This window comes from Thamnophis sirtalis, unplaced genomic scaffold (assembly GCF_051295495.1).
Source record: "Thamnophis sirtalis isolate CommonGarterSnake01/CBP01778 unplaced genomic scaffold, rThaSir2_p1.2 scaffold_8, whole genome shotgun sequence".
Taxonomy (NCBI): Eukaryota; Metazoa; Chordata; class Lepidosauria; order Squamata; family Natricidae; genus Thamnophis; species Thamnophis sirtalis.
In genome coordinates, this window is record NW_028261388.1 from 26,711,556 (window position 1) to 26,738,100 (window position 26,545).

Genomic DNA, 26,545 nt, shown 5'->3' on the forward strand with positions numbered 1-26,545 from the left:
TATTCTATACAGTGTATTTTTTTTCCAAGCAAAAGTTAATTGCATGCTAATTAAATGTGCACATTATCTTTACATGGCTTTGTATATATGCATATATTGTATGTATGTGTGCGTGTATGTATGTATGTATATGTGTATGTGTGTATATATATGCACACACACACACACGTACACACACATGCATTTTCATAGCATACAATTTTCTAATATCTGAAATTTTGTGCATAGTATTTACTTGAAGAAATACATCACACTGTTTGGAGAAGGGTAATTATTTTCTGGTTTTCATTCTAATTTGAGGAATATGAATGAGGTCAATTCATATTAGAATATGATTTGAGCCTATTTAAAAATTGCAGTAAATCTATTTTGTACGTAATGGCTTTGGAAGAAATATTATGTTCTTTCTCGGTACATAGAACTACAGCAAGAAATCTGAGTCAAAAGTCCCTTTCAAATATTTTTGTTCATGGGTATTCTGTCAATGCTGTTTTGACTACTGGTCTGCAGCTGGTAAGGTGCATAAATCCTGACTTACAGTGCACCATTATTTTACACATAAATGGTAGAAAACATTCAAAATAAAAAGTAGAGCTTATTTATATTTCTGGAAAAGTAAAGGTGAATGTAATTGAGAAATGACAGCAAATGATATATGATAAAGGATATCTATGATGTGATAATGATGATAATGAGTACTGATGTTTAAAAAAAATCAGTTGACGACATCTGTTATAAAAGTTGTTCTTATGCTATTTGCATAATTTAAGCAGAATATAAGTTTTCTGAAGACTGCATTCCCAATACATTTTCCTTCAAATGAATATCATAGATATCAATCATGTACTAGGTCACTTTCCTCCTTCTGCTAGAAAAGGAAAAGAAAAAATGGGACAGAATTCTTGAAAAGTTGTGGACTGAGACTAGAAAAGAGTGGGATTTTCCACGTTTCTATTATCTCGCATTAAAATCTAGAATTTCCTAGAAATTGGTACTCCAGAAAAATTCCAACTATAGAGCTATCCTCTGCATTATTGAATACTTTGCAGCTGAATTCTTAAGGTCAATGAGAACCTTTATAGTGTATAGAGATCTTTTTAGTTGAACTTTGATTTCATTATGTTTGGGGGGATTAGTCTATTATCCAAGGAGGGAGAAAGGACCAATCCACTGGTTAGGTCTTCAGATGTTCAAAGACTGCTATTACATCTCTTTTATTTGTAGACTAAACATATCTCAGTCTTTTTTCTATTCTTTATATGGCTTGGTTTTCCAGACTCCTTTTCATCTTGGTAGCCTTCCTCTGAACTAGTTCCAATTTATCATTGTGGTTATTTTTTAAATGATGATGCCCAGATTTGGGCACAAAATTCTAAATAACATCAGAATTGGATAGAGTAGAAGAATTATTGCCCTTATGAATATGATAATCCATCTCAAGATAGAATTTACTTTTTTAAGCAGCTGGATCACACATTTTGCTCAATTTTAACTTGTGGTGAAGAAGGTGATCCAGATCCTTTTAATACATATTTCTACCAAACCAATTTCCCCTTCCAATTGTTGGAAGAAAAATCCATCTGGTTCAGTTCCAAGTTGGAAGAAAGATGCTGGAAACATGGAAGCTGATTGGAAAGATGGTTTATTGAGGGACAGGACCACATGGGTTTCAAATCCTGGGCATCTGAACATATGGAGCGGAGAGTGAGAAATATTTATACCATCTCTTGGGCTTTGAACTTGAGCTTCCTGTTCCTGTGCAAGAATATGTATTCTATTGGCTGTAGTCAGACTCCCATGTTGAGTCATGTTTGTCTGAATCAAGTTTGGTTGAACCCTGAGCTGATGTCATGTCCCCAGGTGATTTTGCAATGCAGTGAGTGCTGATGCTAGATAATCCTATAATATCCTGGAGGGTCATGCCTTAATCCCATCACCTTGGAGCTGAAGGTCTTTTGTTTTGTAGATAGGTTAGCCCAGTCCTTCTCAATGGGCACCAAATATCTATTAGAGGCAGGGAATTGAAGCTCTTGAGTTTCTGTCTCCCTTAAGATTTCTATTTCTCTTTTAGGGGAAATATTCTGCCTTTTTAATATTTCCTAAAGTATTTCATTCTTCTAGGACAGGGGTGGGTGCTAACTTTCTACACTATATTTATATAGATCTTCTCCCCATTAAATTGCATTCTATTCATCCATAATACTGTCCCCTGGGTAAGCTTTCTCTCTTTTAAGAGACTATATATCATAGTTTAACTGACGAGAGGTCTACATGGCATATATTTGCCTCTTTGCTGTTCTGTCAATCAAGTTTTAAGATTTCTCAAGATTAGTTCCTCTGCCTCATAAAACACTGTCTACAAAAGATATATATATGGGAGGAAGGTCACACATATTTGGGCATACCAGGGGTTGTGACTTTAAATATATACCTCTCACCCTGGCTGGCTGATAAGGAGTCGAGCCTTGTAGCTCAATGGTTAACACATCTGCCTGAGAGGCAATAGAACACAGGTTCGATTCCCAACATAGGGTATGGCTAGCTGATGAGAGCTAAATAGCTTGAAATAGATCTATACTAGTCTCCCTTTATTTATTTATCAGCATAAATATAACAAATGTAACAAAAAGGCAACAGTAAAAAATATTGGGTTTCTGTCTGGATGGTCTCTTGTGACGAGCCGAAGACAGAGAGTGGAAGTGTGACCTTCCTCCCATATTTGGGCATACCAGGGGTTGTGACTTTATATATATATATATATATATATATATATATATATATATATATATATATATATATATATATATATATATATATATATATATATATATATATATATATATATATACACACACACACATACATACATACACACACACACACACACACACACACACACACACACACACACACACACACACACACACACATATATATATATATATATATATATATATATATATATATATATATATATATATATATATATATACACACACACACACAGTGCTTTATATATAGTGACATATATATAGTCACAGTACAGAGGCTAGAAACAAAGGTTCAACACTTACTATCAATGTGGTAGCCCTTCATTTAAAAAGTTGCCTTCAGCCTGATCTACCTGTTATCTGCCACAATCAGATAATATTGTGGCATTATAATGGTCTTGGCTGAATTGCTATTCATCTCCTCTTATTCTGCCTATAAAGTGGGATCAAACAGTATGGGCTTTACTTATTGTGCTCCTGTGAGAACAATGCGAAAGCTTTGATGCCTTAAATAATTAATTTTATGGTCCTTTGGTGCAAGCAGAATAGACTAGCTCTTGTCAGATTTTATACTTACATTCCTAAGATGCTCATTATTGTATGTATATACAATATAATGCAGTGCAAACCATACAACAACCTCTGTGCAGGCACTTAATTATGATAGTTAATGTTTAATGCAGCATAGTCTTATGTTCCCACATGGCCCAGCACTCTTTATTGGATCTCTCTTTCAAAATACAGGTAATAGGAATGCCAAAGTTTTTCTTTCTGCAATGCGTCTAAAATAATGCATTTCTTTTTGATGGTGATTTTTCACCCTTCTTCCTGGTCTTTTAAATAGATATATCAGAATTTAAAAATGAAACGAATTTTTAAAGAGCTTATCTCAGGAAACAAAATCCTAGACCAGTGATGGCGAACCTTTTCAGCATAAGTGCTGAAAAGGGAGCGTACACACCCGTCTGGGCTGCAACCCGGAGGAGGAGGTGCCCAGGGTGCATGCGCATGTCCAAAAATGAACATCTGGTTTCTGGCACACACATGTGTGCCAGCCAGCTAGTCTTCTGGATTTCTGGTGCGCACGCATGCGCAACAGTCAGCTGCCTGGCACATGCTTATGCAGCAAAATGGAAGACCAGCTCTTCCAGTTTCCAACACTGCTGCACGCATGAAGGCCAGCTGGGTGTCACCCGTGCATGCATGCCAGAAACCTGGAAGACGAATGGGTGCCAGCCACTTGGGGCACACGTGCCATAGGTTGGCCATCTTGGTTCTAGACTGAACTGTCTATTTCTGCTCAGCCTATTCCTAATTTGAAGGACTTTGAAGGAGTTTCAGTTTAAGCAGCCATCATCTTCCTTTATTCTTATCAATACAGATGTTGGCGAATCATTGATCTTTAGTAAAATGTTGCACTACTGTCTTATAATTAAAGTTCTAATTTGGTAGGCGAAATTAATGAGGAACCCCAAAATATTTGTCTGCAACAGAATGGGGGAAGGTCACTCCCAAGCAGCTCTGAGTTGTATATGACCTCTAATCACAGACAGTCCAAATAAAAAGCAAAATTGCATCCCTTCAAGAATGGCTGCATTCTGATTGTGTATGAATATGCATTTTCTTCTCTCAGGAAGCCTGCCACAAAGTACAACTCTAAGCCAAACTTACACCTTCTTTTAAATGCAAATAGCACCTGCAGGGAGAATTGGTAATCATCTCCTGTGAACAAAGATCATGAGCAGAGGTGAAAAAACCCCAGTTTGAAATGGTTATATTAGTGATGGGAACAGATTCTTCACAGGAGCCCAAAGATGACATTTCTGTTCAGCTCTTGAAGGTCATATCCTGTACATGTAGAAGATTCATTTCCAGTCTTTGACAGATCCAGATAATAATAAGAGAGCCAATTCAAGTTGTTATGGACAAATGGACAAATAAACCTACTCTGAAGCTGTTTTATTTGTCCTACTACTGTATATCCAGTATTTTTAAAAAAAATACTTTCTAGCCAACATTGTAGTGGGACGTGATGGCTCAGTGGCTAAGATGCTGAGCTTGTTGATCAGAAGGTCAGGAGTTCAGCGATTCGAATCCCTAGCGCTGCATAATGGAGTGAGCTCCTGTTACTAGCCGCAGCACATCCCCACTAGTGTTGACTGACAACTTCCCCTCCCCCTGGAAACAGGCAATTGATCACAAGCTGGGCTCTTATGGGCTCTCACCGGTATTCTTAATGTCCCTAGGCTTTGATCAAGCAAAGCAAGTAGTAATTAATAGAATGAAGGACATGGAGTTCCAAAAAGAACTAAATTAGGTTGCCTCTCCACAGTAGGGACAGAATCAAACAGGGTGTGTGGGAATCGGCAAGATATCTGAATGACCTGATCTTCCCAAAACAACGAATAGCTTTCTTCAGAGCCAGATTTAACATTCTTCCTTCAGCATCCTCCAGGGCAGGTATAAGAGAACACCTATAGCAGAACGGGTTTGTATATGTCGTAAAGGAGAAGTTGAAGATATCTCACATGTTCTATTACACTGTGAGATATACAGAGCTTGTAAGTCTGCATATATTCTCCCCTTATTAGAGAGATTGCCAGGGAGGGCAGAGAATTTTTATCTAGGCTTTCTCCTCCTGGACACTAACCCAGTTACCACGTATGCAGTGGCAAAGTTCTGTGCTGCTGCAATGTCCATAAGAAAAAAATTGGCTACAGAAGTATAGTTGTCATCTTGTACCAATTATCTGGGCATATCTCTAACAATCTTTGGACCATTGTATTTTACTCCTATACTTAACAGTGCTGCACACAGGTAAACCAGGGCGTGACCCGAACAATCTGACATTTATGTTATTTTCCATTTTTAACATCAATATCTTTTAATTATATCTTAATGTCAGTCTTTTTTTAACATAGTGTAAAAACTAATGTGTATTGCTGGTCTTTGACCGTAATAAAGATTTACTTACTGACCCAGCACATCAAAAATGCAAGTAGAAAAATAGAGATCACCTGGGAATGTAACAGTTCTCCATTTAGCATGCCAGCCACATGACCACGGACACATCTTTGGACAACCCTGGCTCTTTGGCTTAGGAACGGAGATGAGCACTGCCCCCTAGAGCTAGAAACAACTAGCACACATATGCAGGGGAACCTTTACCTTAGCCAGCATTGTGTTCAATGGTCTCATGTAATCTGAAAAGTGCCATTTTATGGAGAAAACTGATTGAGGTGGTGACTTCTTTGGCATTCATAATGTGATCATTAGGAAAACAATGTCCTTCCCTAATATACTAATTGATATGTCACCATATCATTTGAAAATTTTGTATATTGCTCGTGACAAATAGTTCTTGGCAGGTCTATTTTTTGTGCAATTTCTTAATCCCCTTGAAAGTTAATGATCAACATCACACTCAATTTTTTTTTAATTCCCCAAATGTCATTATTTCCTAATACATATTACAATTATTTTACTGACACAATTTGATGGAAGGCTGCTGCTGGTTTTCTGCAGACATCATTATTTCCATGTCTGTCTATTTTGTGTATCAGTTTGGTAACGATATTGTGAACAAGATTGTTTTTGCCTTCAAGAAATAGTTGTGAGCTAACTGAATACTTTTTGATTTCTTTTTGTTGATATCTTTTCAGGAAGCAGTCTCGTGCCTCTCTGAGAAAGAGCAGTTGGCCCAGATTCATAATGTTATCCAAGAACTTCCACCGTCACATTATAGGTAAAAGAGAAAACTTAGTAGCTATTGTGGGTTGCAGGCAGATAAAATCAGAAAAATATGCTTTATGCTGAGGTTGCTCTGTTTTTAACTAGTTGAAAGACTGGATAGTCCACTAATACTCTACTAATCAAACAATTGCTCAACAACTTAGCTATATTTTTTCAATATATTTTAAATGAAACAGACAGGATGTTATATTATCAGGACTAATCATCTCTGTACCCCACCTATCCAAACCATCTTTTTCCCAGCCACGTTCTTCCAGTGCTTTTGTTTCATGGTTACTCATCTATTACTGAAGTTTATTACTGTATTCAAGTCTCTATCATATCATTTTGAAATTCCAGGAAGCCTTTTATTGTCAATCAAAATATTTTCAATCATAAAACACTTTTTGTTTTGAGTCTCTGCTGTATAAGCATTGTTGTAGATAATTGCACAACCAGCTGGCTCCTCGGTCACACGTACCTTCAAGATAATTCAGATAAGGTTTTACATAGCTCAGGTTTAATGTATTTTGTGTCTTCTCCTCATTCAGTTTCAGATGTTCAGTGGGAGGAACATTGTGGATTTGTGAGGTCCCAATGCCCCCCAGTAGAGATAAGTAAGAGTAAGAAGAAGAAAATAAATATTTCAATGAAAGTGGGGTGGGGTGAGTAGTTAACTAGTGCATTAGTAGCTAATGTAGTAGGCCACAATGAGGATTTGTGCTGCAATCCTCAAACACAATTGGAAATGGTGTTAAATTTGTAATTTTTAATGTGGCATAAGATGTGACATAAGATGGGAAATATGATTATAGACAGTGATCATATTAGCTGCAATTTATTAAAAGCTTTTAATTAAAAATAATGAAAATGTAGTGTCTATTCTTAAACATCTTTACTTTGGCCGCTTTCACTTTTTAGATAGAACATATATCCTAGCAAACCACTCAAAGGCCAGTATAACTAAGACAATATCTACATTTATTGGTGACTGTAAATCCTTTATGGACTTTTTGCATTTTAAAAAAGTCTGAACTTATGATTTATGGATTTGATGATTAGACACTAGAAATTATAGAAAGAAGGGAGTCACAATGTAAAGTCAATTTATAACTATACTTGTAACTGCTATTAAGAAGATTTATTCATATATTTATTATTAATGCAATTTGTATACTCATCTATCTCACCAAAATTTGTATACTCACCCATCTTACTCTGGGTGGCACATAATTGAATAAAAACCACAGATATAAAAATATACATTAAGAAATAAATAGTATAAAATTAACAAATGTGCAAACCCTTAGGTGAAGAGAGGATAACAATAGCTGCCTCAACAATGGAGCCATCTAAGCACATTAACTGGAGCCCCAGGCCTCATAACATAAGCAATTTGAAGGATCTTTCATAATATCAAAAAGGATGGAGCTAATCTAATTTTGGAATGCAGAGTAGGAGAGAAAGTCCGCTAAACATAGATGCCACTTCTGTATATTAGTTTTCTTTCTGTTCTATTTTTCTATTTTTTTTCTTTTTGCGCCTTTAGTTTTTTGTCTTCATTTTTCTCTTCTTTTTTTGCTCTAGTTTAGTTTGTAAGAAAAAGACTAGTACAAACTAAACTAGAGGAAAAAAATATATAAAAGAGCAAAAGAGAAAAATGAAGAAAAAACTAAATGTGCAAAAAAGAAAAAAAGCAGAAAAATAGAACAGAAAGAAAAGTTTGCACTAGTATTATTGTTAAAAGGGACGCAGTGGCTCAGTGGATAAGATGATCTGAAGGTCGAGCAGAAAGTCGGCGAATCCCTAATGCCATGTGTAATGAAGTGAGCTCCCATTACTTGTCCCAACTTCTTCCAACCTTGTAGTTCAAAAGCATGTAAAAAATTCAAGTAGAAAAATAGGGACCACCTTGGTGGGAAGGTAACAGCGCTTCATGCGCCTTCAGCATTTAGTCATGCCGGCCACATGACTATGGAGACGTCTTCTGACAGTGCTGGCTCTTTGGCTTTGACATGGCGATTAGCACCGCCCCTTTACCATTAGTCTTATTCTTGTGTTTAAAAATGTCAATTTTTTTAAAAAAAACTTCTCTAGCTGTTAACCTTAGCTACAAAATGATTGCACATTCAATCCCAATCCTGCTTAGTTTACATTGTCACCTTAAAATATGCTTAATAATTGGCAATCGGTAGAGATTTTGGTTTAGGCATTAGCATTGTGCTACTGCGTGTTACATTAATTGTAACAGTTCTAGATGGCCCCATATCCACATTGTGATAGTCATATTTGTTCTTGGTTTGTCTTGATTACTTTATTTCAGGACCTTGGAATACTTAAGCAAGCACCTGGCACTTCTGGCATCCTTCAGCGGCATGACCAACATGCACACCAGAAACCTGGCTTTAGTGTGGGCACCTAATCTCCTTAGGTATGATAAATACACGTACTCTTTTTCTTTATCTTCAAGGCAATACTGAGAAAGTTAATGGAAATGTATAGTAGAGGTGCTCATCAGAACTTCGTGGACAAATCTAGCTGTGGGGGAGAAGCGTCCATTTAAATATGATTGTGGAGATGAATCTCAGCAATTTGTTTTTTGTTTTCCCATTTTCATGGCCATAAAACCTGATGTGGTGTTCATATATAGTTCAGTGACCCATGTTTTCTTGGAAAAAGTAAAGGGAATACCTGAAAAAGTTGCAAATCTCAAAAATTATAAAATGTGTATTTTAATAAAATATTCAATCAAGAGTTCATGTAAACTTTAGATAGATAGATAGATAGATAGATAGATAGATAGATAGATGGATGGATGGATGGATGGATGGATGGATGGATGGATGGATGGATGGATGGATGGATGGATGGATAGATAGATAGATAGATAGATAGATAGATAGATAGATAGATAGATAGATAGAGACGGAGAGAGAGGCGGGGAGAGAAACCAAAAGAAAAAACAGTGTTGTGAAGTTGAATTATCTGATCAAATAGGACAGTGGTTGTCAACCTGTGGTCCACGGACTTCTGGGTGGTGCTTCATCACAAGCTTGAAGAAATGTTATGATTTAAATCTTGAGTTAAGTTTTGGGCTTCCATGGCCACAAAAGGTATTTAAAGGGGGTCTGTGTGAAGTAAAGTTTGAGAACCACTGATATAGGCCATGATTGGAGAAGGGAACCAAGCCTGTTTTTTGAGCTTTTCTCAAAGTATAGTAAAATGATTGCTGAAAAATTGGCTATAGCAGGGGTGTCAAACTTGATTTCATTGAGGGCTGCATCAGGTTTGTGTTTGACCTTGGGGGGATAGAGGCGTGGCCAGAGTGGACATGGCCAGCTTGGCATCACTCGTATTGGGAGTGTCTGTGGCAGCCTGACCACCCTGCCAGCGAAAACGAGCTCCCGAGTTCTGTTTTTGGCTGTAACTGCCTCCTGCAACCCCTCCCGAGCTCCGTTTTCACTGGCAGAGGCACTGTAGGCCGGCCCTTCACTGTTTCCAGGGTGGCCCTATGCACCAGATCTAAGCACCACATGGGTCAGTTCTGGCCCACGGCCCTTAAGTTTGATACCCCTGTGCTATAGTTCCACAGTATTTTTCAATAGGACATGAAAATGGTGTTGCAACTCCTAAAATAGGCTTTGTAGAGATTAAAACAAAAACAAAAATCTCGTCCCCTCTAAATTAGGAAAGAAACTGCAAAATCCCAACACTGTTTATGTGCTTGCTGTAACCATGTCCATTTGTCAGATGAATCTGGTGTCCTCATTGCAAGGCAGAAGAAGAGTGGAAAACACACACACACACACACACACACTTTTTACTGAAGTTTCTAGTATTAGGTGGAGCAATGATTCATAAAGTATATTGGAGATATCTGACACAGTATTTCTCCAAGCAACAATACACTGATACGAATTTGATTATGGAAGCACTAGTGCACAGGTCCATTTGTTTCATGTAATTTTGGAAACATAAGTTTCTCATTAGACTTTTCCATTGTGAGTAGGCAGAAATACACTGCATGTGATCTACTATTAACAATGAGTTTATTCAAGGATACCAGTCTGGTCAACAAGAGGCTGAGGGTTTGAGCGTCAGAAAATACAGGGCAAAACTTGTCTCCATCTTTGCAGTTCTTGAACTGCTCCAAAATTTAATTTTGTCTCCTGCATAGTCCATCTTTTTTCTTTTGGGGAGGGGGTGGTTTGGAGGTGGTGGAAGCTACACTTATTTATATAAATATGTATCCCCAGGGAAAATGAAAAGTAGCTGTACCTCCCTTACAAGGCTGTCCTGTTGAAGGAATCCCTTCTTGAGTTTTATCTAGCACTTCAGCTATTAGCTTTACAAAGGATTGTGTTGCCCAGAGATAATTTCTTCAGCAACACTTTGGCATGTCAAGATAAGAAAGTATTTCTACTTTTTGGATAGGTGGGTGAAGCTGGAGTTGGAAGGAGAGATTGTTTGGGCCAAAACATTGATGTGATGAAAAACACAAAGCAGACTTTCTTTTCTTTTCTTTTAAAAAAAAGCCAAACTCACAAAATCCATCAAGTTGAATTGTTTTCTGATGTTTTCCCGTCCTTTCCCACTTGATGCTTTGAAGTGATGGTTCCACTCAGAGATAACTTAAATCCTGTGGATTAACTTGGGCTGCAGTAGCCCCAGCTCTAAGCAGAATTGCTAACCAGTGAACAGGATGTTGCCTAGAAAATGGCTCCTATGCCTCTTAGCGAGAGGTTATTGAGATCTGTTGCAATTAGGCAGAGTTCTGAAGTTCCTGGGGCATCCGTCCTTGCATCTTTAATAATCTGGGGTAGTAGAGGGAGTCTTGCAGTAATGCTATATCTTGTATTCACACGAAAGTGCTTGCTGTGCACTTCAAGGCTCTTGTCTTTACTCTTTGCTGTACAGAAATGGGACATAAATTTCTGCCAGCAGATTTAAAGTAGCTCAGCTCAGATAAGAATTTCATCAGAATGTTCTTTGAAGTAATCTGAAACAATCCTTGCTTGTGTGTGCTGTTTATTTTTGCTGACATAATATTGTTGGCTGCGATATGTTTCATGTTTGATTATGTCTCGTGTTATTTTATTTGTCTGGTCTGCCATAAAACAATGCTGCCCTGTTGATTTATAGCATTTCATCTTCCCCTTCTTTTAGGAAGCTGAAATGACAACCAAGCATTCCCCTCCTCCGCCCATTTCATCTCATGCAACAATACTGAATGTTCATGCTTTAGTTTGGCCAGCTTAAAAATGCTAAATGGGATCAGCTGGGGTAAGGAGTCTGGTGAGATGGAAAATGCTTCTTTCATAACTGATATTTGCTTTAGAACAGGGGTGCCAAACACACATCCACATGGCGGCATCACATGACATATTGGGACTATTTCTCCCTTTGCTAAAATGGGCATGAGCATGGCAAGGCATTTGACCCATCCAGCCCATGGGCCAGGAGTTTGACAGTCGTGTTCTAAAGCAAATATCAGTTATGAAAGAAGCATTTTCCATCTCATCACACTCCTTACTCCAGCTGATCTTTCCTTTAGAAGGAAAGCTGCTATAATCATCATTATCCTTGCCATGCCCCCAGCTCCGACTGATATTAATTGCCCCTTTAAGACTGTCCATTAGATATTATGTTAACTATATTTCATCTGGAGAAATCTTTGCTATCATTAGAATAGGCATGGTGGGCTTCTTTCTGAAGAGAGCTTTCACGTGGAGCTCCTTGTTCCTAATCTGATATTCTAATCATTGTACCATATCGACTGACTGTCTTCCTAGGTTTAAGAAGTTATGGGTGTTGAAGGCTACACATCTGAAGGATACTGTTCAGGGGAAGGATTATTAAAACTGCCATTGCAACGTTTGATAAAAGCCAGTGAAATCAATGGGAGTTTTTGTCACATTCTTTCAAACCCTGACTTAATGAGATCTAGGGAAGGGGCTTGTTATATTGTACTTCATCTTTGTTCATAAATTTTGGTCTTCCTTCTATAAAAGCTTAGCAAAGACATTTTGCTAACTAAGCAAATCAATACACTAATCCATGTACAGAAAACCCCCTCTGGATAATTGAGTCTCTTTTAATGGGATGACTATTCTTGAAATTACTTTTAGCTTACACAAGGATTGTTCTTGCACCAGAATTGTTCTGAGGGGCAAGTTCCACTCATGAAACTGTTCTTCTCAGTTACGATCTGTGATCCATTTTAATTCTTCCCTTGCTGTCCTTCTAAAAATCTATATTTTGATTCCACCATAAGTTGATTATTACCATTCGTTTCTCCTAAAAGGATAATAAAGAATTATGAGCTGAATATACCCCATGGAAGTTCTCTTTGAAGAAGTTTCCCCAGATTCAGACTCTTCTTTCTTTCTGAAAAGGGGAGGAAATGTTCATTGAAAGTCACACTGCAGTGTTTAATGACTGCCAGCAGATTTTTTGCTGCATCTTTGAAGAGTTCATGGCTCTCCAAGGCTTTGATGGATCTCTATAAAGAGTTGTCCCCTTTGTACAGTATTTGTTTCAAAGCAGACTTGATGAACTCTAGTAGAGGACATCTTAACACCCAATTGCTCTGGTTTCTGAGAAGGGAGAAGAATTTGGGAGAATTAAATGAACATAGAATAGTCTATGTGTGAACAGAAGGTATGCAACCATGACTCTAAGGCCAAACCATTTCTTTGCTTTAGCTTAGCTCTGTTGGTGTTGATGTATAGTGCCCCCTTCGTATCATGGCATTCCTAAAATATTTGTCTGGAGATCATTTGAAACCGATTGTCTACCCTGACTCTGTATTTTGAAGTGAGCAGTGGAGGTTCTGTGTGATTGTCTCTATTTTGCTACCCAACAGCATGTTGGTATTGATGAAAATAGAATGGTACTTTGGACTAATATTCTCTTTCCATAAGCTGACTACGGTATGGGTTTTATTTTAAATCTTTTATAGAAAAGGGACCATGCCATTTAAAATGTACTTCATGTAACTCTTGTAATGTGTATAGTTGATTTACGCATGTCTGTAGTGTAGGTGAGGAGTCACGAAAGGAATGCAGAACCAAAAGGTTTAGAGGTAGGATGTGGGTCAATTTCTGCTGCTATACAGTGTTTTTTTGCTCTAAAGTTGCAGACATGGCTTATTAGGAAATTTAGTTCTCTTGTTCACAAGCAGTGCCTCGGTGGTGTGATCTTTCGTTGTTCTTCCCACTGCTTCTCTGATTATGCATAGATCAAAGGAGATTGAGGCAGAGGGCTGCAATGGAGATGCAGCTTTTTTGGAAGTGCGAGTCCAACAGTTGGTGATAGAGTTCATATTGAACCATGTGGATGAGATCTTCAGTGACAACGTTTGTATCAGGCCAAAGGATAATGAAGGTAACTCCTTCTCAATTATTTTCTTTTATGTTAACAGTGACCATTTCCAAATGTATCCTGACCTCTTTTGGCCAATAAACGTAGTTCTTTCCAGCACATAACCTGTTTACATTACTTTTTGTATTTAGGTCTGAATCCCAATTCTATTGAAAAAAGAAAACAGAAGAAGGAAATGAAGGGCATCTATATGATTTTAAAAAAAAAAATAGAATCTGGCCTTAGATTTTTTTGATGTGACTAATATAAAGCCGGACTAATAGTGGACAAAGGGACACGGTGGCTCAGTGACTAAGAGGCTGAGTTTGTCAATCAGAAACGTCAGCAGTTTGGCGGTTTGAATCCCTAGCACCACATAACAGAGTGAGCTCCCATTACCTGTCCCAGCTTCTGCCAACCTAGCAGTTTGAAAGCATGTAAAAATGCAAGTAGAAAAATAGGGACCACCTTTGGTGGGAAGGTAACAGCGTTCCATGCACCTTCAGCATTTAGTCATGCCAGCCACATGACCATGGAAACGTCTTCAGACAGTGCTGGCTCTTCGGCTTAGAAATGGAGATGAGCACTGCCCCTAGAGTCAGGAACAACTAGCACGTGTGTGTGAGGGGAAACTTTTCCTTTACCTAATAGTGGACAAAAGTCTGCTATCTCAATTTGTACAGGTAGTCCTCGACTTACGACCACAATTGAGCCCAAAATTAATGTTGCTTAAGTGAGAAAGTTTTCAAGTGAGTTTCGGCCTATTTTACGACTTTTCTTGCCACATTTGTTAAGCAAATCATTGCAGTTGTTAAATTAATAACACCACTGTTAAGTGAATCTGGTTTTCGCAGTGAATTGTCAGAAGGTCACAAAAGGAGATCACATGACCCAGGGAGACTGCAGCTGTCATAAATATGAACCAGTTGTCAAGCATCCAAATGCAACTCACATGGCCGTGGGGCTACTGCAACAGTCATAAGTGTGAAAAATGATCATTAGTCACTTTTTTCAGTGCCGTTATAACTTCAAGTGGTTACTAAATGAACTGTTGTAAATTGAAGACTACCTGTAATTTTTTTTTAATCCTTTAAAGGCTTTTTAAAATTGCTTTCAGAACCATTAGTAGGTTTGGGAAGATGCAGCCTTAGCAAACCTTTAATTTATGCACAAAAGGAATAAAGATATAAAACCAGAGGTGATATTCAGCAGGTTCTGATCAATTCTGGAGAACCGGTAGCAGAAAGTTTGAGTAGCTTGTAGAACTGGTAAATACCACCTCTGACTGGCCCCACTCCCATCTATTCTCTGCCTCCCAAATCCCAGCTGATCAGGAGGGAATGAGGATTTTGCAGTAATCTTCCCCCAGGAGTGAGGAGGGAATGGAGATTTTACAGTATCCTTCCCATACTATGCCCACCAAGCCACAGCCACAGAACCGTTGGTAAAAATTTTTGAAACCCACCACTGCATAAAATCCTCAGTTCACGTTGGAACAAAAGTTGCAAAGTTTCCCATTCATTGAAGACTGAATTATGGGGATCTAATAAGAAGTCTCAGCTTTATTCCCTTTTGTTGCTCATTCCTATTGTTCTTGCAACCTGATTACTTGGAAAAGCAAAAAAAGGAAGCATGGAAAAGAGATTTAACAGCCAGGAGATCTTTGCCCTCATCATTGACCTAATGTTGTTACAGTAACTCATCACACCAAAAAGTTATAGGAAAAGTTTTGAGATACTTGGTTTATCCGCTAATAAATCAGCATTTTAATGGGATGGTGGGCACATTTGAATATTAGACAATATTGCCATCACTAAAATGACTTTCATGTAATTTCTCCATCCACAGATTGATGCTAAGGTTGGGTACATTATGGCCAGGCATAACATTTCCATTTAATAGAAGACAGTGAAACCGGAGAGATTGCTCCTGACATCACTAGTATCTCAAATGTTCTCTGATCCCTGATTATTTTGTCTTGTTCCTGAGCATGTGGGCATATTTCCAAATAAACCACCAAGTTGCAATCTCCACACTTATTTTTGCTAAGATACTTGGGGGAAAAGAAATGATATTAGCAGCTGACACCTTGATTTTTACTGTGTCAGTTTCTGACACATCAGGTTTTGGATTAAAAGAGTATTAAAAACAACAACAACAACAACAACAACAACAACAAGTGAAGTATGGCAAGGAGTATGTGCCAAGAAAGTTGTTTGCAAAGACATTACTACCCGGGGATGTTATATATCCCATCCTTGTGCTGTTTCACTAGTTAAAACAGCCATCATGCTGAAAAATCAATTTAGCTGTTGTTCTGTCCCATAACAATCTTCAAAAAGAAAAAAGGTGTAAATAGCATGGTCTCATAAGTTGCAGCTGCCAGCTGGACAGGCTGCTTTAAATTGTTGCTTTCTGGCAGCTGTTAATGGCAAAACATTCAGTTAAGGGATAATTTAATAAAAATAGTACTCAATAAAAGTTGCAGACCTGTTATAAGAATTTCCTAGGTTCCCTTATAAACTGTTCCATATAAAGGGTGCACAACATGATAAAGGCTTTCAGAAGAGACCATTTTCATGGTTTCTATATAATAACGTTTAAAACAAGATCAAAATATTTAAAGTTAAATGCGAAGTCCATTATTAAAATTGTATAATAACACAATCATGACTTCCCCACCCCCTTCCCCTTTCCATTCAGGTATATTCTGTTTCACTTCTGTTTAATCTGGGTTTGTCCTCTATTTTATTATAAAGTGTTTGAAGGTGAGCTTTCTTTGCTATGGATTTTCCAATAAATAAATAAAAACATAGCTAATTAGAAGAAATGCTAGTGTGCCACTTTTGAAGCTTGGAAAGCTGTCTTTAACCATCAGGACTTACTTCTTTCTTTCTTTCTTTCTTTCTTTCTTTCTTTCTTTCTTTCTTCTCTTTTCTTTTCTTTTCTTTTCTTTTTTTGAGTTCCAGGGCTGTAACTTCCTACCTCCTTTTAACAATAGCAGTCAGTGTTGAATAGGAAAAACAGGAACGATATTCAGAACAAATTTCCAAAATAGTCTGGATGGGAGAGAAGTATTGCTTCATCTTCAAAACTAGAAAAAGAGCTTAGTCTTCCCAAAGTTCAGTACAAATAAACACCCTCATTTTCAGAAGATGCGTGCCAAGGCACTGTGGCATATGGCTGCTGACCAAGGGACTATTGGGGTAGAGGGCAGAGTGCTGAATGACATTACTGGATAAAAAGTGCATTTGTTCAACAATCACATTTGCAAACAATTTCACTGGGAAAGTTTATTCATTAAAGGCATTGCTTGAGAGAGCTATTGCTTTTCCATTTCTCTCTGCCATTCCCACCTTCCATTCCATCCCAAATTAGGCTAGATTTCCAATGTGTTTTTCCTTCCTTTCTTTTTCCAGAGAATAAACCTGTGATGAAGAGCCTAACTTTACCTTCAACTCCTCTGCCAATGAAGCTGGTAAGCTTGGAAGAAGCTCAGGCCCGAAGCCTCTCAGCCTGTCACCCTGCCCGCAAAGAGCGAAGGGAGAACAGTTTGCCAGAAATTGTTCCAGCCACAGGATCCTTTTACCATACCGTCCTTGATCTACCAGACAGCAAGTAAGTTATTCCTTGTTATAGTACCTGAAAACTGAACACAAAAGATAAAAAGGCCTTGAAACAGCCTATAAATTTACCGTATTTTTCTGAGTATAAGACACACCTTCCCCCTCCTAAAAGAGCGTGGAAATATTGGTGCATCTTATACACCAAATACAGCCTTTTTTGACCTCCCAAAGCGCTGTGCCTGCATCCCATTTTTGTGAAAAATAGGCCAAAAAAAGAGTCGTTTTTGCCTTCCCCCAGCCCTGCTGAAGCCTGCAGAGTGCTCCTGGGGATGGGGGAGGACAAAAACTTTTTTTTCATACTTACCTTTTCGAAATCTTGATGCATCTTATACACCGGTGCGTCTTATAGCCCCAAAAATACAGTAATAAATAAACAAATATCATCCAATGGTCTTCCATTGTCTAACTCAGAGTTCCCCAACATTTCTGGCTTTGTGGACTGGTGGGGGAGGGAGAGTGGATGGTTCCACATGAGCAGCTGGCAAGCGCAGGCGTTCACAGCTCTCGCCACGCAGGCAAATGAAGCCTATGCGCTTGCCCGCTGCTTGCAGAAATGAGAATGTGCGTGTGAGCACTCGCCGGCCATTTCCACCACCGGGTTGCAATCCCTTCACAGTCCAAAGTTTGGGGTCCCCTGGTCTAACCTGTCTTCTTTGGTGCTCTGTGGCATCTTTAGAACAGAGTTGGAAGGGACCTTGGAGGTCTTCTAGTCCAACTTAAAGCAGGAAACCCTATACCATTTCAGACAAATGGTTATCCAATCTTTTCTTTAAAACGTCCAGTGTTGGAGCATTCACAACTTCTGGAGGCAAGTTGTTCCACTGATTAATTGTTGTAACTATCAGGAAACTTCTCCTTAGTTCTAGGTTGCTTCTGTCCTTGATTAGTTTCCATCCATTACTTCTTGTCCTACCCTCAGGTGCCTTGGAGAATAGCTTGACTCCCTCTTCTTTGTGGCAACCCCTGAGATATTGGAACACTGCTATCATGTCTCCCCTAGTTCTTCTTTTCATTAAACTAGCAGTTAGACTTATATACCGCTTAGACTTATATACCGCTTCATAGGGCTTTCAGCCCTCTCTAAGTGGTTTACAGAGTCAGCATATCGCCCCCACAGTCTGGGTCCTCATTTCACCCACCTCGGAAGGATGGAAGGCTGAGTCAACCTTGAGCTGGTGAGATTAGAACCTCTGAACTTCAGATAACAGTCAGCTGAAGTGGCCTTCAGTACTGCACCCTAACCACTGCGCCACCTTGGCTGTAGACATAACCAGTTCCTGCAACCGTTCTTCATAGGTTTTAGCCTCCAGTCCCCTCATCATCTTTGTTGCTCTTCTCTGTACTCTTTCTTGTTAGATGAAATTGGGTGTGCAGCAGGGGTGGGTTCCTGCCAGTTCTAAGCTCTTCTATAAAAGGGGTTCCAGAAATCTACAGTGCCGTTTAGAACTGGTTCCAGCTTCCTCCCCCCGCCCGTCCGCATGTCATCAAGATGAAGAGTGAGAGGAGAAATCCCGGGAGTTGAAGTCCACAAGTCCTAAAGCTGTCAAGTTTGAACACTCATGGGTTTTTTTTCTAAAGGGTTAAGGGTGCAAGGGTCTTGTAACTTGACAGCTTTAAGACTTGCACACTTCAATGCCAGAGTTCCTGAGCCAACATGACTGGAGGAGGAATTCTGGGAGTTGAAGTCCACAAGTCTTAAAGCTGTCAAGTTTGAACACCCTGCGATTTTTTTTCTAAAGGGTTAGGGGTGCAAGGGTCTTGTAAGTTGACAGCTTGCGTGCTTCCAATGCCAGAGTTTCTGAGCCCACATTTTGGTTGCTAAGCAAGAGCGTTGTTAAGTGAGTTTCACCACATTTTGCAAGTTGGCCACGCCCACCCAGTCACATGGCTGGCAAGCCACTCCCACAAAGCAGGCCACACCTACATGAGGTTCTAAAAAATTTGGAAACCCACCACAGGTGTGCAACCAATTTGCATCAACTATAACAATAGCTATAGTTCAGCTAAGCACTATAAGAGAAACCATCTTTGATAGCTTCCATGAATAAGCTTAGTGCAATTTTGAGAGGAGGAACCATTTCCCCAGCACTGTATAGCTACATCAAAACTTGAAATATGTTTAAAATATATAAACTTTCCCCACTAATTCCCCAACATTGCTGTGAGAAAGAGAACATTAAATCCCTGGTCAGTGTCAGTACCTCTAGTATCAGGCAGACAGATGGATACAGGAATATTTTTTCCGGCTTTGCTTCATTTCAAATGTTTGATCAAGAGGAGTGGAATGCAAAGGCTTGAGGCACCTGTGATAAGACAGCCACCTACTGGTAACCTTCCCCAATTGCATTTGCAATATCTACTTTAAGATTCATTCTATATTCGTGTAGCATAACTGATATACTATATTTTACTCTTATGCATAGTTGGATACTGTTGAAAGATGGCAAAAGCTGTTTCAATATAAAGACTTATATTATCCAACCACTATGGAATCATCATCAGTCCTGTTTAATACTTAAATTGCTGTTGGCATATGGCATTTGCTCATGTTCCCATAATATAAATTAGAGCTTGAGCAGCCACATCTTTGTAGGAGTAATAAATTCTGAATCCCATAAAGGATTAACATGAATCACAGGCTGTACTGAATTCAGAGGCCTGAGGTCAACTGTTATTTTACCCATAATTTCATTGGGTGGAGTTGGCCAGTCATAAAAGGCCATTTCCCACATCATACATAATATAACATATATAATTAGTGGGAAAGGGAAAGCAGTCATTTTCTAGGTCAAACTGTCTAGCCTCTTGGCTACTCTGATGGCAAGAGCCCTCTATGTTTCAAATCAAAACCTTCACACCATCTGCTACCTGATCTTTTTTTAGCTGGAGATGCTCAAGTCTTTCTTGGCTACAACTGTGAAAAGCGGTAAAATAAAGTCAGAGAGGAAATGAAGGCAAACAAACAGGACACTTTAAAAACATATTGATCTTAACTGTTATGCATTGCTACTTATTTACAGATCTTTGATTTTAACTTTCAGGAGAAAATTATCCACAAAGTCCAAGAAATGGAAGTCTATTTTTAATCTGGGCCGGTCAGGAACAGAAGCTAAAACTAAACTGAGCCGCAATGGAAGTGTGTTTGTTCGAGGGCAAAAATTATCTGGTAAAGACTCACTTCTCTTTCTCCCTTAGCTTGGCCTTGGCCAACAAGAAAAAAAAATACATGCCAGCACTTAGCAAAAGATCATTCATGCTAATGAAGTAACAAGGATTAAAAGCCAGTATGAACGATGCTTGACAACAGCATGGGAGAGATTGCATATTTAACCTCTTACATCATGCCAAGTATCACTTCAGTAGGACAATAACAGGCAGTCATATCCCAAAGCCCATTAAATTCTTGCTGTGAATACTGCCTATTATTTTACTGTGTTGAACATGCATTTCTGAATTCGCTGAATGCATGCACAGGCAGAGGTCAAGTGTGCGTCTGCCCAAGCTGTTACTAAGAATATGCCTATGCCAGTCATTTTATTAAGGAGTCCTGGAACATGTGTCCATCTCATCTTGTCTGGGGTTTCTGATTAGAATCCTTATGATATAATCAGTATCTTATTAAAGAAATGTCCTGGCTCCCTTCCAACAATCCTTGTAGAGCAAAGAAGATGCAATTACTATGCGTAGCTTTTAATTCTTGAAAATATTTACATTTATTACCAGATAACATGAAGGATAGGTGTCCAAACAGTTGTCACAATGAGGAAGGATGTAGAAAATAATCCAGCCCAACACTCTGCTTAGGGAGAAGTTAGTGGGCTCCTTGAATAAAGAACAATACACAACTATTCTTTGTTTATGAATAAGCAATTCAGAAAATCCTTGCAAAAATCATATCACTATTTTGGCAGATAAACATACTGAATAAAACTTGCTTTTTTCACTGTGCTAAAAAAAGTTTAAGAAAGCATTGCACCTCTTATACCTTGCTAGCTGGTAAACCTTCGTTTTAGCTGTAAATTAAAGATAGAGTTGTATATATTCTCAGGATATTAAATCTTTTTCTGCTTTGCAGCTGCACTTGTTAACAGTTTTCATTTCTGTATAACTGCAGTGTGTGGTTATATTTCAAACATTTTACATCCTTTCCTTCTACAGAGAAAGCAACCATTCGACCAGCTAAAAGCATGGACTCACTTTGTTCACTTCCAGTAGAAGGTAAGACTTGATCAGTGTGTATCAAATGTGGAAAAGTCAAAGATTTCCTCAGTCTTTGGGCATTTTTATATCAGAAGCTGAATTTGTGTAATTTTGGTGGACATTCTGGATATCTGTTTATATTAATCTGTTTATTTGTTCAAAATGTTTTGTGGGGTTTATTGAATAACACTAAAAAGTACTTAGTACAGTCATTGGTCAGAGAGTGTGCTGGAGAAGCCACTTGCCTTTCATTGTCATCTTCTTTTTCTAGATGAACTCATGGTTCAAGAAAAAAAAAACCACCAAGACTTTCACTATGATATGAGTCAGCAGTGTGCAGCTGTGTGCCGTGTGTGGCAGCAGCCAAAAAAGCTAATACAATCCTTGATTGGATAAACAGAGGATAGAATCAAAATGAAGTGAAGTATTAGTACCACTTTATAAAGTCTTAGTAAGGTCACACTTGGAATACTACTTCCAGTTTTGGTCATCACATTACAAAAAAAGATGTTGAGACTTTGGAAAAAGTGCAAAGAAGAGCAACTAAGATGATTAAAAGCCTGGAGACTAAACATATGAAGAACGGTTGCAGGATTTGGGTATAGCTATTTTAGAGAAAAGAAAGACTAGGAGGAATGTAACAGCAGTATTCCAGTATTTGAGAGGTTGCCACAAAGAGGAGAGGGGGGAGTCAACCAAAGCACCAGAGGGCAGGACAAGAAACAATGGATGAAAACTAATAAAAGAGAAACTGGAATTAAGGAGAAACTTCCTAATAGTGAGATTGCAATCAGAATTTGTGAGTGCTTATTCACTGGAGGTTTCTAAGACAGGACAGTCACTTTTTTGAAATGGTATAGGATCTCCTGCTTAAGGAGGGAGTTGGTCTAGAAGACCTCCAAGGTCCCTTCCAGCTCTATTCTGATTGATTATTGCTTATGCAAAACTTCAGTTGCTTGAATAAGAGGAGTTTCTTTTAGGATACTCTACTCAAAAATTTTTGCAGTCTGGGAGATTTGTCAATCTTATAACAACTTTCCAGTCTGTGTGGTATCATCTAGCACAGGCCATTTCCTCATTGTGGAATTTATGAGATTGTATAGTATAGGAATGGACTCTCCACAGTAACCAAGCTTTGCAATCGCCTACATTTCTGAGACACACTCTGTGTGGAACTGCTGTTGAAGATGGTTCAGAATTTGTAATCTGTGCCAAAGGCAGATACAAACTTATAGACTACAGTACTTCATTAATGCAAGGCCACTTAATATAAAATTCTTAATGAGCTGCACTAGTTGGCTCTGATCAACCCCAACTCAGAGGATTAAAATTTAATATATAAAGCTGCAAATGGTTTAGGATTTGGTTAACCTCTAGGAATGCCTGTCCCTTTATTTTTGTTTCTGTAACATTAAACATATTCTTAGACATTTCCTGTTTTATGTATCATCCAATTACTAGAGGAAGGCTGAATTCATAGGAATTCCAACCACAACTATGTAACTTATTTTTTCTTAGAAATTAGATTGTTGCCGGTGTTGAAATTACTGCAATTTTGGGTCTTGAATGAAGGAATTATTTTTGACCAAGCCTTTGTATTGGTTTTTGTTTTTTAAATTGGACCAATGTCAAAATAGGCTGTTTGATTACCAATATTGGGTCTATTTTGATCAACATGGGAACATTTTTCCAAAGTGAAAGGTTGGCTATAAGAAATTATATTTAAAATTATAATTATATCAGTTTTCTGCATTTTATGTTATACAATCTAGAGACAAACCTTACTGTTATTATTGCTACTTCAGAAAAAATGGTTTGTGGCAACCTGTTGTATATCTACACTAGTATCCCTTATATCAACAAATATATTAAGGTAATGGATGATTGCAGTTTATGGGGTAAGGGAGAAGCAGGAAGAATAGTGAGTGAGTTTTTTCATATTTCTTCATGGGGTGGTATTCATCTTAACATATTTAGAGATGGAGAGGGAGACAGAAAGAATGATGGAATATTGCAAATATGGATCCAGAGAAAGGCTGAGGGAAAATATATATGTTTCTCTCATTTTCTTCCCTATTTCACCACCTCCTAAGCTTTGTATTTCATCCTGTCCATCTTTTAAAACAATTTTATGGCTGCTGCCTTCGGCTTAGAAAAAAGATAGAGAATTGAGGAGGAAGTGGAAAATACCCTCTTTACCCCAAGTTTCTCTTTTACTAAATATACTTTTCCCTATCACCATTTCCAAATAGACGGTAGATGGAATCCATGACTGGGATACAGAATACAGATTTGCAGACACCAAAGCAGGTCATGATGACTGCTTTTGAAATTATAATTGTAAACTGAGGAGAGCTTAGAAATAAATTCAGTCAGTGATCTAACAGAAAATTGAATCATGTCTAGCATGTATTGTGCAAGGAAAAAGTGCTCTTTAAGTCAGCCTGATTTGTCCCTACTCCCAATAAAGTATTTACCATAGGATTACAGCCTTTTTGGGGTGACACAGGTGATCAACCACACATCATAATTTCACAATGCAAACTTTGTCACTGATGTGCTTGCGTTTGATACCTTGATGCAATTATGAAAGGTCAGAATTCGCATCATGGTATTGCAACACATTCTCATCATTTTTTCCTCACTGTAGTTTGTACCACAAAGGACATCCTAAAAGTTGGCTTTTGCTGGGCCATTATAGCAATAGCAATAGCACTTAGACTTATATACCGCTTCAAAGTGCTTTTACAGCCCTCTGTAAGCGATTTACAGTCAGCATATTGCCCCCAACAATCTGGGTCCTCATTTTGGAAGGATGGAAGTCAACCTTGAGCTGCTGAGATTTGAACTGCCGAACTGCAGCTCGCAATCAGCTGAAGTAGCCTGTAGTACTGCACTCTAACCACGGCCCCACCTCGGCTTTTATAAAGATGGAACAGACTTTTAAAGGAAATATTAATCTCCCTGTGTGCTCTAGAAGGAATAGAAGATACGATTTAAAAGTTCTATCTGTATTAGTATTCAAACTAATCTAAGATGAATAACCATGCGATATAGTCCCCAGATAACATCCAGATCTCCATGCTGATCCCAAGGTTCTGCTATGTTCTGTGATATTAATTTTATTCCGAAACAGCAAAATAGTATCAATCTCTCCTTTATTAGTATCAATCTATTATTTTTTCTTTTAATATCCCTTTAGATTCTTCTTTCCCCTCTCCATAAATATGATTGAATCACAGCATCGTTAGACATGTGTCTGTGACCTTTAAAGATTAAAACAAAAAATGAACAAATTAATCAATAAACAATGTACAATGCAGGACAAAAAAGAGTTTGACCATGTATGAGAGACCAGACTGGCAAAATTTATCTTTGTTTCCTTCCTTCTTCCTTTAGGAGAGGATGAAAAAGGTCATTTCAAGCGCACAATCACGAGTGGAGGGTTTTTTGTTCCAATGATGAAACAACGAGTGGGGGGACCTAGCAGCTCCTTTGACCTCAACAAGCAAGACACAGAGTGGGATCTCAAAGGTGCCATGAAAGGAGCTGAAGGAGGAGCAGAGGACAATGCAGAGAATCATATTCTACGGCCAACCCAAATGAAACCACTTCCTGAGCAACTGAAGGTATTCCGCCCCACTGAAGACCCTGAAAATGAGCAGACCTCCCCAAAGATGTGCCGTATGTTTTATACTTCAAATAATGAGACATCCAATTTGGGATTCCATGGGACCCTATTCCCCCTGGAAGCCTCTCCCCGTCACCAACATAAAGCCTTGAATATCTCGGAGCCTTTTGCTGTCTCGGTGCCCCTTAGAGTATCTGCAGTCATCAGTATCAACAGTACACCTTGTCGGATGCCTGTCAAAGACAAAGCAGCTTTCTCTAGCCTTCAGGAATCCTCTTTTCTGGGAAAAGGAAGTGCTATCTCTTCAGTCCCTGAAGGTGACAACTGTGACCAATTAGAGCATGTCACAGTCAAGGAAGAAAAGAAGCCTGAGTCCAAATCCATAACAGGTAAGCTTAGAATAAGGATGGATGATGTTCCAGATGTTGAACAGCTTATCTCTAGCCATGGCAAATGATCAAAAGAAAGAGATTTGCAAATGTTGAGAACAACATTTGGAAAGAGTTGTGCACCCTGACTTAGGAAAGGCTGTAGTAATGTGTTCACAAGAGATCTCCAACATGGGTAATAGAGAATAGTTGAAATATTGAGAGCATGTCATGGAGATTCTTGAAGAATATTTGACACATGTGTTTTTCACAACATTGTTTTTTTGGGTTTTTTTGGTGGGAGCATGCAGTTGAAAATGCCAGTTTACCTGGATACCTATTGCTGTCCGTCCATTCCTTTTTTCTTTTTGCTAGTGAAGAAAGAAAACCTAGATATATTACAGTGATCTTTAAAAAAAAGTAAAACTGGCAAAAGAAAAGCTAATTAACAGAAAAAAAAAACAATCCTCATTATTATCAATAGCAATTTAAAATTGATGTAATCTTTCAAGCTTGTTAAATCACAGAGCAACACATTGTGACATCTTATTACTTTTATAATATAGAGATTTTCTTTTCAAAATAATAGATATCAATCTTACCATGTTTCCCCAAAAATAAGACTGGTCTTATATTAATTTTTGCTCCAAAAGATGCATTAGGGCTTATTTTCTGGTTAGGCCTTATTTTAGGGGAAATACGGTACTAAATGCATCCATCTGGTTGACAATCTTAACGGGGTTTATTTTGGGGGTAAGACTTATATTACGAGCATCCTAAAAAAAATCATGCTAGGACTTATTTTCCAGTTAGGTCTTATTTTTGGGGAAACAAGATATATCCTGCCTCTGTTCT

At 38.3% G+C, this 26,545-nt stretch overlaps 1 protein-coding gene across 1 annotated transcript in view; it reads left to right on the plus strand.

Annotated features, from left to right (window-relative positions):
• ARHGAP31 (Rho GTPase activating protein 31) overlaps window positions 1–26,545 on the plus strand; it is a 102,800-nt gene that overhangs the window by 68,857 nt on the left and 7,398 nt on the right. Inside the window, exons 4-10 of the mRNA XM_087721316.1 lie at window positions 6,434–6,516; window positions 8,827–8,934; window positions 13,744–13,889; window positions 17,285–17,483; window positions 20,533–20,657; window positions 21,650–21,709; window positions 25,091–25,711. Coding sequence (XP_087577442.1) covers window positions 6,434–6,516; window positions 8,827–8,934; window positions 13,744–13,889; window positions 17,285–17,483; window positions 20,533–20,657; window positions 21,650–21,709; window positions 25,091–25,711 — 1,342 coding nt within the window. The remainder of the gene's footprint in view (window positions 1–6,433; window positions 6,517–8,826; window positions 8,935–13,743; window positions 13,890–17,284; window positions 17,484–20,532; window positions 20,658–21,649; window positions 21,710–25,090; window positions 25,712–26,545) is intronic.